Source organism: Scyliorhinus torazame, chromosome 3, assembly GCF_047496885.1.
Source record: "Scyliorhinus torazame isolate Kashiwa2021f chromosome 3, sScyTor2.1, whole genome shotgun sequence".
In the NCBI taxonomy this organism is placed as follows: Eukaryota; Metazoa; Chordata; class Chondrichthyes; order Carcharhiniformes; family Scyliorhinidae; genus Scyliorhinus; species Scyliorhinus torazame.
In genome coordinates this window covers 133692233-133705452 of record NC_092709.1, presented here as the reverse complement: position 1 = coordinate 133705452, position 13220 = coordinate 133692233, and the positions used below count along the sequence as shown (strand labels likewise).

Below are 13220 nucleotides of genomic sequence, written 5' to 3'. Positions count from 1 at the left end.
GCTCTACCTGTTGTGGGTTCCCATTTGTTTCCCTTCAGCTGACGCCAAAGAACAGTACCAAGCATTGGTTTGCATTGTAGTCATGGAAAATGCTGCACCAGTTCTATTGTTGTGGAACTTAAAAAGGTTGAGGGTTATTGTTCTAATTCCTACAATAACATGATAAAAGTGGTCAGGGTGAGGAGAACTGTTCCATTTGCTGTGCACTAATTGGCTACCACATTTCCTGTGTTAAAACAGTGGCTTGGGAAAATAATATATTGGCTGCAAAGCATCCTGTGATCGTGAAGGGCCTTGCATAAATGCAGGACTTTTCTTTATTAACTGTTTTAATATTATTGCTTTTTGTGGTAATGCTTTAGAGCTGGAGTTTTTGGTACTGCTTGACTGCTTCAGTCGGGGCACCACCACGGACCGTAACCCTGTCATTATAGAATCTGCTGCACTCCAGACAGGCTCCATGACACACAGGCAAACTGCTCCATTAGATGACCACCCATATGATGAAGATGAACATTTACCTTATCCCATATGCCTTAACCACATTGAGGTTACATATGTAGAAAAATGACCTGCCTATCCTGTTTAGGAGGATTTTGTTTCACTTGCTTAGTTTGGTTTTAAATGTTCCCCTAGTTGCCCATCAATTTGGTTTTCATGCATGTAATTGATTATTATTTACGAATAAAGGTTAAGACAGTAAAGCAGGAAATTGTAGGATAATTTCTACAGCAGTAATTATCAAATTCCGCAGAATTAATAGATCCCTACAGTGCAGACGGAGGGCATTTGGCCCATCGTGTCTGTACTGACCCTCCGAAAGAGCACTCTACCTAAGCCCTCCCTATCCCTGCAATCCCGCGCATTGATCATAGCCAATCCACCTAATCTACACATCTTTGGACTGTGGGATGAAACCGGAGCACCTGGAGGAAACCCATGCAGACATGGGGAGAAGGTGCAAATTCCACACAGTCACCCGAGGCCGGGGCCCTGGCACTGTCAGACAGCATTGTTTGCCACTGTGCCGTCCATTGTTTGTGCATATGTCTGCTGATGAAAAATAGAAAAATTAGTTATCAAATACTGTACTTGTCGCAACAGCCAAGCATATGCAACATAGAGACTGGAAATGTTAACTCTGTTTCTCTCGCTGCAGATGTTGCCAGACCTGTTAAGTTTTTCCAGCATTTTCTGTTTTAATTTCAGATTTCCAGCATCCGCAGTATTTTGCTTTTATATTTATAATATAAGATCACATCTCATTCATTTAATCTCCAATTGGTAAAAGCCCAACCTGTTCAACCGTTCTTCATAAGATAAAGCCCTTCATCCCAGGAATCAGCTGAATGAACTTCTCTGATACACTTCTGATGCAGTTCATATAATCATAAAATCCCTACAGTGCAGAAGGAGGCCATTCGGCTCATAGAGTCTGCACCGACCCTTCGAAAGAGCACACCACCCATTTCCACTCAAGTTGCATATTCTTTTCAAATAAGGAAACCATGGCCATAATCGAAGATCCTCACTGGGCCTGACTCAGTGACTTGATAAGGCCGGTAGATCTCGCAACATCCTGTGATCTAACGAGGTCTTGCGAGACGCCGCGATCTGGATCTCGCCCTCAATGGTCGTGGACAAACGTGGACCAGGATTAACGATGACACTTTGGGAGGGGGGGGGGGGGGTTCCCATGAGATTGGAGGCCCCCAGGTGGTCGAGCTCTAGGCAGGGTGGTATCCTGGCCCTCCCGATGCCATCTGGGCACCTTGACACTGCCAGGCTGGAACCTGGGCAGTGCCATGGTGGCACTATCAAGCTAGACTGCCCAGGTGCCCATGCCGGGGTTTGGGCCCAGGGGTGCCCTGCCCTTGTGAGTTGGGGTGAGGCAAGGACCCCCTAATCGGTAAGTTGGGGCATTGGGTGTGGAGGGAGGGTCCGTCGGAAGGCCATGGTGGCGGGGTCGAGTGATCAGGGCGCCATTTAAAAATGGCACCCTGATCTCTTCTGTACTGACCAGCTCAGCTCGTCAGTGCAGGAAATGGAGGTAAGTGCAGCACGACAGGGTGTTCCTCGTCGCAAACCCAAAAAACCCAGAGGACCTTTAACAACGGGGTCTGTGCCAAGAAACACACCGTTAAATGCGCGCAAAAAGGGACATTTCTTTTTACGTTGAATCGCGCCCCAAAACTGTACTCAGTTATCCAGATGTTGTCTCATTAAGACCCCACGCAGCTGCAGTAATACTTTCCTAATTTTAAATTCCATTCCCTTACAATACATGCTAACGTTCCATTTGCATTCCTATTCACTCGCTGTACCTGCCTATGAACTTTTTGTGATGCATGTACCAGGACACTCAGATCCCTCTGTACCTCTGAATTCTGCAATACCTGTCCATTTAAATGTATTTAATATATTCAAATAGTAGTACTCATTCTGCCACCTCGCCCTCCGCTGAGTTGACACATAACCCATCTTTTTACCGTGACCTGGCTGCAGGCCTTCATGGCATAGCATTTCCCACATGCTGGTCTCAATTCCATACTAACCTCCAGGATGTGTGCAGTTACAATATCTAAGCTGGTGGCTGAGAGTGCCGGATCAGATGGCAGAGTCTCTTTATCAGTGCTCCCTGTTTGCTCTTTTTCCTCTTGGGGCCCCTGTAGCTGGAGAGGCAAAGGTCTTGAGTTGTCTGACATAAAGAACTCAGAAGAGGAAGGTTAGTGGCTGGGGTGTGAAATAAGAGGTCCATGGTCACAGCTTAGCAGCATGCTTATCATGACAATGGGGCGGCACAGTAGCATCGTGGTCAGCTCTATTGCTTCACAACGGCAGGAACCCAGGTTCAATTCCCAGTTTGGGTCACTGTCTGTGCGGAGTCTGCACATTCTTCCCGTGTCTGCGTGGGTTTCCTCTGGTGCTCCGATTTCCTCACACAAGTCCCGAAAGACGTGCTTGTTCGGTGAATTGGACATTCTGAATTCTCCCTCAGTGTACCCGAACAGATGTTGGAATGTGGTAACTAGGGGCTTTTCATGGTAACTTCATTGCAGTGTTAATGTAAGCCTACTTGTGACACTAATAAAGATTATTATCAAATACCAGGATGAGGGTGAGCTGGGGGTTGAGAAGGGGCAGAAGGCAGAATCAACTGTGCGCCACGCGACAACTGATGCCACAGCTCACGTTTCCTGTATTTCTTTTTTTAAAATATATTTATTAAAGTTTTGTAACACAATTTTTCTCCCTTACAAACAATAACCCCCCCCCCCCACACTGTAACACAAAAAAAAAAGAGAAATCGCGCAGAGCAAGATATATACATGGCAAAATGATATATTTACACAGCTTTGTACACTGGCCCTCACCCGTACGTGCCAGTTTCCCCAACCCTTCATGTTATCTCTTGCTCATCCACCCTCCCAGGCAGTCCCCCCTTTCCCCGCCCCCTCCCCCCCCCTCCCAGGATGTCCCCTCCACCCCCCCCCCCCCCCCCACCCCCCCAAGGTTGCTGCTGCGTGCTGACCGACCTTCCTCTAACGCTCCGCGAGATAGTCTAGGAACGGTTGCCACCGCCTGTAGAACCCCTACGCAGACCCTCTCAAGGCGAACTTAATCCTCTCCAACTTTATGAACCCAGCCATATCATTTATCCAGGCCTCCAGGCTGGGGGGCTTCGCATCCTTCCACATTAGCAAGATCCTTCGCCGGGCTACTAGGGACGCAAAGGCCAGAATGCCGGCCTCTTTCGCCTCCTGCACTCCCGGTTCGTCCACTACTCCAAATATTGCTAGCCCTCAGCTTGGCTTGACCCGGACTTTCATCACCTGAGATATTGCTCCCGCCACTCCTCTCCAGAACCCCTCCAGTGCCGGGCATGACCAAAACATATGGACATGGTTCGCCGGGCTGCCTGAGCACCTTCCACATCTGTCCTCTACCCCAAAGAACCTACTCAACCTCGCCCCCGTCAAGTGCGCTCTGTGCACCACCTTAAATTGTATCAGGCTGAGCCTGGCACACGAGGAGGAGGAATTAACCCTAACTAGGGCATCAGCCCACAGACCTTCCTCGACCTCCTCCCCCAGCTCCTCCTCCCATTTGCCCTTCAACTCTTCTACCAGCGCTTCCCCCTCTTCTTTCAACTCCTGGTGTATTTCCGACACCTTGCCCTCCCTGACCCATACACCCGAGATCACCCTATCTTGAACTTCTTGTGCCGGGAGCAACGGGAATTCCCTCACCTGTCGCCTCACAAAAGCCCTTACCTGCATATATCTAAAGGCATTTCCCGGGGGTAACCCAAACTTCTCCTCCAGTGCCCCTAGGCTCGCAAACGTCCCGTCGATGAACAGGTCCCCCATTCTTCCAATCCCCGCCCGATGCCAGCTCTGGAATCCCTCGTCCATCTTCCCCGGGACAAACCGGTGGTTACCCCTGATCGGGGACCACACCGATGCTCCCATTGCACCCCGGTGCTCGTGGTTTACTTTGTCAGCGAGAGCGGCAGCGGTGCCGTCACCAACGCCCCCAGACACGTTTCCTGTATTTCTAATTGTTGCTCTAAATGTGGCTGATGCACACCACGGTCTTAATGTTGTGAATACATATCCACTAGGATCTAGCCATTAGGGATGTTTTCAGCCATCAGGTGAGACTTTGAGCTCAGCCTAAGCTGGATCTGAAGCCAGGTCTCTGAGGCGTATGGTTAGTGCTGTGCTTACTTGATCTTGAAAAGTCACCTTCGATACTATTATGTACCTGTTACTTTCCTGCTGTTTTTACTTGCATTGCATGGAGACACATAATGGAATGTCAACTGTAGCATTCAGCAAAAGTGACAGGTACAACTCAGAACATGATGGTATCATTCGTACTAACTTCAGGAAGCTCCATGTTAAGTAATGTTAAGTAATGGCAATGAAATCAAACCCACCAGCAAGTAACATTAGCAATTGGGAGTTCAATCTATATTGTGAAACATTGTAAAGGACATTTGCATGCTGTGGCTGAATTATTTATTAGATAAAGAACAAAAGAATGTGAGGAAAAATGAAGGCAATTAACACATTCAAAGGTTGATAACTATTCTCATTTCCATTGTCTGTTAATAGCAGTTAAATTATATCTTCACATCAAATTGTTTCTTCAGATAATTGCCATTATTTTTCCTTTGCTTTCCAGGGCCGCTGTATAAACTTTAGCCGAGTCCAGGCACAGTAGAAATTATGAAGCTGGAGCTGCTTTATTTTCTGTACTACCTAGATGACGAAGGATTCTCTACTTCCAACAGACATCGATAATCTTCTCTAAAAAAAAGTTGGGGAAGTAATACCATCGTCATGGTGCATTTTGCTAACTCGCCACAAAACTGCAGCAAGAGCAATGCAAATTCCCGTTCAATCTACCAAGAACTGTACAGCGATAACTTGACTGATGAGCTACTTCTCTCCTAATCACCGGCCCAGAGTAATGGCACAACAGCAATGGCACCAAGTGAACATGAACCATTCCCCCACCCACCCCTCCTGAAATGAAATCCATTGATTCCTGGCACTTGAAGTCACTTTGAACTTTTTCTTCCAGTCTGAATGTAGTCTGACTGTTATATGCTGTTTTGGGTAATCACATTTTATAGACAAGAGTGTATTGTCAAAATTGAATCTGTTAGCCACAGGCGGAGCAGCAATCCTACCAGGCCTACCCGGTGCATAAGTTCATTGCCTTTCGGCGATGTCACATCACAAAATCTTTCCAACTTCACCACTTTACAATGCCTTACGGGAGTCGTCTGACTGAAAATCTTGTCATTTTTCACTGAAAAGTGCACACGCATGACAAAATGTAGACAGGATGCCCCAAGGTATGGGAATCAGCGAGACTTTGCCCTTTAGTTTTTGAAACACCTTTCTTTCATTATGCACCGGGAAAGGAAATTAATAGAGCGTTATCTTATAGCAGTACTGCCTATAACCAAAGATCTTTTTCAGAAATTGAGACATTGGTGCTCTGAGGCCTGACATAGTAGCTGGTGCTGGTGCTTTGCCATTGCTGTAATCCTGTGTTCAGTAGCTCGTAACGTGTCACCCCATTAAAGCATATTCATTGATCTGCATACTTCTATTTAACAAATAAATAAGATAAAATAGAGCAGCACTATTACAACCCAAGGTTGTATAGGCTGGTATCCCCCCATTCTTCAAATCTCCAAGGGCTTTACTATGTCACAAGCCAGCAACTCTCTTTGCATGAGAATTTCAAAGTTTAATTAATATAATTAAAGGCAACAGCAAGCAGCAGCCTGTGAAGATTTTGCTCATCTTTTTTATGCTTTTTGACATTGAATGACCTATTACTATTTAAGCTTTGCTTGAATTTTAAAAATATACTTTGCACTCGTTACTTCGAAAGAGAAAAAAAGGTACCCATGATTGTAACCAAACAATGAAGTTATATTATCCTACTGCAGCCCCTTTTCCAAACAATTGAGGAAAAATATATTTAATGATTTTTTTTTTTTCCAACCGCCTTGTCAAGACGAAGATCCCAAATGATGTCAGTATGAGCAGAAACACTGTGGGGGAGAAGAAAGCAGCAGCTGAGAAAAAGCTCGAATGATGCAGTCACTTTCGATACTGTACATGAAATGCAAAATGGATATTCGAGTCGAAACCTGACAAAGCGCGCCTGCTTTGATGTGAACTGGTATAGACAATGACCAGTGGCTGGGTCAGTGGGATGTCTCTCTGCGAGCAGGGAAGCTTATCAAATGACACTAAAAATAAGTTCACCAACCATCACATTTGAGAGAACAGGCGCACATTTCACATTTGGTGGGCAAGCAAGTGCGCGAGATGGGAAGAGCGATTGTGAAAAGTCCTGGTCTAATTATGCTTTTGAGCTGTTCATCAAAATCACATGGGACATGAATGTTTCCCTTGGTTTACATGCAAAATTTATGATGTTGCCAAAAGAAGCACTGTGTATAACCACTTGCTTAATCTTTTGCTCATTATTATTTAAGGTAATGGCAAAATTGTAAGTACTACCTATCAGTATGTAGCAAAATAAAATTTTCTAGAATTTTTGAATCTTCTTGATTTTTATGAGATGATTTACACAAAATGGGGGAGCTTCAGATTCTATAGAATTGGGTTTTGTATCTGTGTTTTTAATTGAGGGATCACACTGTTTTCCAAAGTCCCCCCTTTTACTTAAGGACCTTCTCCATCTAGCCAAAGCTTTGTGCACACTTGAGATTACACCAATTTAGAACAGACTAGATTAGTTTAATGTTCCACCGATTTATGTTATTAAAAGAAATTCGACTTGATAATTTGCTTAACAAATATAGGTGTCAATTTTCTTGACTTGTGCCTAAGGAGAATTAAAGCAAAGCTGTCTCCAATAAAGCCCTTTGTGCCTGCAGAATTGCTGGAGTACACTGTAGTGCATGGTGCAAACTCTGAGTTTGGACTACTGGAAAGTCGATACAGCCAATGTAAATGCATTCTTATAAACCTTCTGTAACAGGTCAGTATAAGGCACATTCAAAAATGTTTAAAATACTATTCAAAGCTCCTTATATACATTTCCATGTAAAATGGCAGCTCATAATGTCAAATAAGGACACGGTTAAAACTAAGTAAAATAGATTTATTATTCATTCTTTATATGAAACTACACAAGCTGGTTTACTGACTGCCAACCATCTCTTCAAAAACCTTGACTGATAATTTTTTTATTTGGAATGATATACAACAGCAGCAACAATGAATTCAAAAGAATCGTCTCTAATATTTTCGGCAGGATAATATCCAATCATAGAAAACTCACTGGACTGTATGGCTGTAAAAGCCACACACACAAAAGCGTTTAACGCTGAGAAACAATTGAAAATATATAGAAGTAAAATTTCACACATTGGTAGCTTTTAATTATTTGTCATATATCTACAAATTACCAAGCACACATTTACCCAAATTTTACAAAGGTTAACCTGGAGTGCATTTTTAAAAAAGAACATTTAATTGGTATAAAGTTATTATTATGCATGGGCTTGCTGTGTGACTTTCTTTGTTCAGGTGAATGCCTTGTTCCAGTTTCCTTTGATAACAAGGTAAATGGTGAGACAATAAAAATGAATGAAATTATATTGTGCATAGAAATTTTGATTGTGACTTTATTTGCAGATATAAATGCATTTGCAGGTGTTTAGCTCAATATGAACTATATAGATCTAGTGAAACTGAACCAGGGTGGATAATATCTTTTAAATTTAAACTCTCAACTGTTGACTTTAATTTTTGTATTGGGCAGATTATTGGCTGTATAGAAATTTGAACTATATGTGTGACCAACACTTCAAAGCACGGAAAATAAAACATAATTCTGTACTGTGATAGCCTGCAAACATTCTATCTCAGACCATATAAAACAATCTACAGTTCATTTTACTTTACATGTGCCTGAAAACTGTGCATTACTTCTAATTCTGTTTTTAGGATTAATTGCAGAAAGAAAGCTCCATTTGGCCCTAAATATAGAATGCTGTCAGTTTACATAACGTGACATTTTTCAATCCATTAATATGTGCTCAATAAACAATCTTGGGCATGCATTCTACAAGAACAAAGGGAACATTTCAACAACCATGATCGCAGAGACGAATCCAGATTCTGTATTTTGCCGCATTCAAGAGATTTTCTGAGAGTGAATCTAAATTGATAAGTGTTCTGGGCAACATTTTCAAATTGTGCAGAATGCCAGTGGGCAATATAGAGGTGTATTAGGACTCGATGATCAAGTCATACAAATAATTTTCCTAAAATTACATTGGACTTGCTTGAACATTACAAAAAAGTATTAATTTGCATTATTGTATTTTCAATAAGCAAATAAAAGTACAGATTCACTTGTTTAACCAATATTGTAGTCCTTAATTCTAGGCATAAGCCAAGAAAGTAAATCACTTTTTATTTCTAAAGGGGATGAAATTCGACTGTTAAAACTGTAATGAACATGCCAATGTATATTTGTATCCATTGTGTCCATTGTTTTAAATAAAGGCATTTAATCTTTATGTTGAATAGGTTAACGCTTCTGTTTAATAGCGTCAAGAGTTTCAAAGGTAAGCATTTTAGTGTTCATTACTAATATATAATAAAACAGCAACCTGTAAGAGAAGTGACTTTGAAATTTTCATTGATAATTGTGCAATAAGGATAGTGGGTGCGATTCTCCGCTCCCGGGACTAAGTGCCCACGCCGTCGTGAACGCCGTTGAGTTTTAGGACGGTGCGAAACGGCCCCGATCACAATCGATTCAGGGCCCTAAAATGGGCTAGGAGCGGGGCCGCGAGGAACTCGGGGGTGGGGGGGGGGGGGAGGGGGGGGGGGGGGAAGAGAGTGGCGCGAAAGCAGCCTCGGATGCGCGCGACACCCGAATGACGCGGCGCTGCGCCATAAGTGGCGCGGTCCGCGCACGGAAGAACCCAGGAGGAGGAGAAGGAGGAGAGATGGCTGAGCCCCGACGAGCCGCACCGAGGTTCCAGGACACGGACCTGGACACCCTCCTCGATGAGGTTGAAAGCCGAAGGGCCACCCTCTGTCCAGCACGGTGAGGCGCGGTTGGCGTGAAATTGGCACCTCTGTGAGTGCTGTGGGGCACCCCCCCCCCCCTTCCGGGGAGCAGTGTCGGAAGAAGCTGCACAACCTCACTCGGGCTGCCAGGGTAAGTGCCATGAGGACGCCCCCGGTCACAACCAACACCCCCCCCCCCCCCCCCCGTGGACGAGGGGGTGGAAGTGGGGGGGGGGGGTTCAGGGTGTACAACGTTGTACTCGACCCACATGAGCACCGGGACCCCCCCTGGATAGATGCCATGGCGTGGCTCCAACTGTCCCCTCACCCAGCATTAATATAGCTTATATCTGCACGCCCTGATGATACCCGCCTAATTGTGATGCTTTATCCAACCCCCCCCCCCAGGACAAGACAGCTCACAACCAACGTGAGCGTATGAGAACTGGAGGGGGTTCTCCTGTGCTGCACCCCCTAAACGTTCACGAGCAGAGGGCCTTGGACCTCGCTGGGGGATCCGCCACCCGTGAGGTTGCGACATGTCAGGTCGGAGGCGCAGAAGCAAGTGAGACAACCCTGCATGTCCTCACCCCCCAACCCGTCATCGCCCCCCTCACACTCTGGCCACTGCACCCTCGATCCCCTCCCCCCTTGCACTCTGGCCACTGCACCCTCGATCCCCTCCCCCCTCACACTGGCCACTACACCCTCGATCCCCTCCCCCCTCACACTCATGCCACTGCACCCCCAATCCCCTCCCCCCCCCTCACACACTGCCCCCACCACCACCATACACCCGGCCCAGCGTTTCTAACGAACCCCGTATCGTTGTGTTCCCCAGGGCCAGCCGCCGAACGTCCAGGGTCGTCTCGGCCAAGACAAAGCCGACTATCTCCAACCTCAAGCGCTCCCAGGGACGCACGGCAGAGGGTGGCAGTCGGTCGGACAGGAGGGCCATCCTCTCAGTCTGGGACGCTGGACGGGGATGCACATACGACGGACAGAGACAATACTGAGGGGCACAGGACGGATCATCCACCCATCGTCACACAGTGACGATGACGCATAGAGAACAGTCACACAGTCCACGGATTCGCCTGGAGGGTGACATGACATGGGCCGCATGCACCTTGCGCCGAGCCATGAGGGGGACCAGGACACACCACACTTCCTAACGGACGATGACCTCGAGCTAGCGGCACTGCTGTCTCCCACACCATCCACCATCGCAGAGACACTCACCTCGGTTGGGCAGATAAGTGATGAGGCTCCCGGGTCACAGTCTGGTGCGCACCACACAGCCGAGCCGGTACAGCAGGTGGAGTTTGGAGCAGCCGAGGGGCTGGACGGTCGGAGGGCAGCCCAGGCCCAGCAAACAGCTGCCGCCCAGACGGTTCCCGGGTTCCTGGATGTACTTGACCCACCCGGACAACTGATGCATGTGGACACCGAGGGACTGAATAATGGGATGAGGGCCATCTTCCAGGACCTGCACTCGCAGTTGGAGGAGTCCATTCGCGTCCAGGAGCAAGGAGTGGTGCCGCTCATTGCAGCCACCCAGGCCGACACCGCACGGGTGGCATCCGCGGTGGAGGCAATGGGCGAAACGGTTTTGGCCATTGGTCAGGTTCCGCAAGGTGTTGGGCTTCACATGCACGTGCCATCCATGGCCCAGGAGAGGGCTGCCCTCTCACAGGTAGCCATGCGCCAGAGCCAACACGACATTGCCGCCGCTCTCCGGGCACTGGCTGAGTTTCACCATGCCATGGCCCGGTCCCAGCAGGCGATGGCACAGTCCCAGCAGTCAGTCGCGGAGAGCATAGACCGCCTGGCGCACGTGATGGATGGCGTAGCGCACTCACAGGTTGAGATAGCACAGTCCATGGCAGGAATGTCGCACTCCCTGGGCTCCGTCTCTGCAAGCATTCGGACCGTGGTCGATACCGCTGCAGGCCTCCAGGACTGGCAACGCCAGGTGTCGGTGGTGCGACGGGGCATGTCTCCGATCGCACCTCCGTCCCACAGTGAGGCCCGGGGGCCACCGGTCTCCCCGAGGGAGGAGAAGGTTCTGGGGCCCGTCCCGGTACCTCCACCAAGGGGCGTCTCGGGTCACTCGGCCTCCCCCCGTTCTGTCCCTGGCGCATCTGGTGGGCAGCGGGCAGGACAGGGTGGCACGACGTCATCCAGCATGCCCGCCGAGCAGCCTGGCCCATCGAAGCCGGGCCGCCACAGGAAACGCCGACGGGGAGCCATGTCGCAGGGTGTGATTCTCAGCAGTCCGCCTCCACTCCTGCTGTACCATCTGGGGAGAAACCTAGATGTACTGGTAGGGCCCATAAGGCAAAGAAGTTAGGCACATAATAAGTTGGCACGGGTGCAGGGCACAGTTTAGTTGTAGGGGTAGGGCATCTGTATGTGAATGTCACAAACAAAATCACTGTTGCACTTAACTTGTAAAACTCTGTGCTATGTCCGGTGCCAGGGGGCTCGTGAGGGTGACCGAGTGGCGCTGTGGTTAACGAACGGTTCAACGTCAATGCCGGATGTGCTGTCCCTTTCCCCCCTGCCTCCCAAAATCGGACACTGTAGTCCTCGGCACTCCGACGCCAGCTATCCCACACGGGCACATGATGAAATGCCCGTTACGAAGGCTGTGACCACCGGAGTGCATGGTTCAGCTGTAGCCATGAGTCAGACCTTGGCTGGCGAAACTGAGCTCACAGCTCATCGCAGAGCGGGCTGTCGTCATTCAACATGGCACTGATCACAACCGCTTACACAATCATCAATGTTGTGCAATCCCGTAGTGCCGCAGTGGTAAGGTGATGTGGAATTGGTGCCGTGTACGCGGTGCGGGGATGCAGGGGGGGGGGGGGTGGGGGTGGTGCAGTGTGGTGCCCATGTGCAGGACTGGCGGTGCAAGTGGCAGTGTTCAGCGAATCCCTCCCCCATGGTGCGTGAACCGTGCGGCCACCAACACGTCACGTGCCCTCTGTCCTCGACGGTGCCGTCGTGCAGCCTCCTGGACGTAACCGGCACCCGGGCAGTGTCTGCGTCCTGTGCCTCTCCCCCCACCCTGATGCATGCCATCCTCCTCCTCCCCCTCCTCCTCTTCCTCCTCCCCTTCGTTTGCGTTAGCTCCGGTGCCGTCGGGTCCTCCCTCCGACTCCTCCACCAGTGCATCTCCCCTCTGCATGGCAATGTTGTGCAGCGCACAGCAGACCACAACTATGTGACCGACCCTGTCGGGCCGGTACTGCAGGGCCCCTCCTGATCGGTCCAGGCATCTGAATCGCATCTTCAGCAGCCCGAAGCACCGCTCCACCACACCCCTGGTTGCTGCATGGGCCTCGTTGTATAGGCTCTCCGCGTTGGTCTGAGGCCTCCGTATTGGCGTCATCAGCCATGACCTCAACGGATAGCCCCTGTCGCCTAGCAACCAGCCCCTCAGCCAGGGGGGGCATCCATCGAACACTGCGGGGATGAACGACTGCCAGAATGTAGGCATCATGCACACTCCCGGGGTACTTTGCACACACGTGCATGATCTTCATGTGGGGATCGCACACCACCTGAATGTTCATGGAGCATGCGCCCTTCCTGTTCATGAACACTTCCTTGTTGTCTGCAGGT

General features: G+C 48.6%; 1 protein-coding gene across 1 annotated transcript in view; it reads left to right on the top strand.

Moving 5' to 3' along the window:
• Positions 1 to 8159, top strand: part of antxr2a (ANTXR cell adhesion molecule 2a) — a 303927-nt gene extending 295768 nt beyond the window's left edge. Inside the window, exon 17 of the mRNA XM_072496233.1 lies at positions 5191 to 8159. Coding sequence (XP_072352334.1) covers positions 5191 to 5229 — 39 coding nt within the window. The 3' untranslated portion in view covers positions 5230 to 8159. The remainder of the gene's footprint in view (positions 1 to 5190) is intronic.
• The last annotated feature ends 5061 nt before the right edge of the window (positions 8160 to 13220 follow it).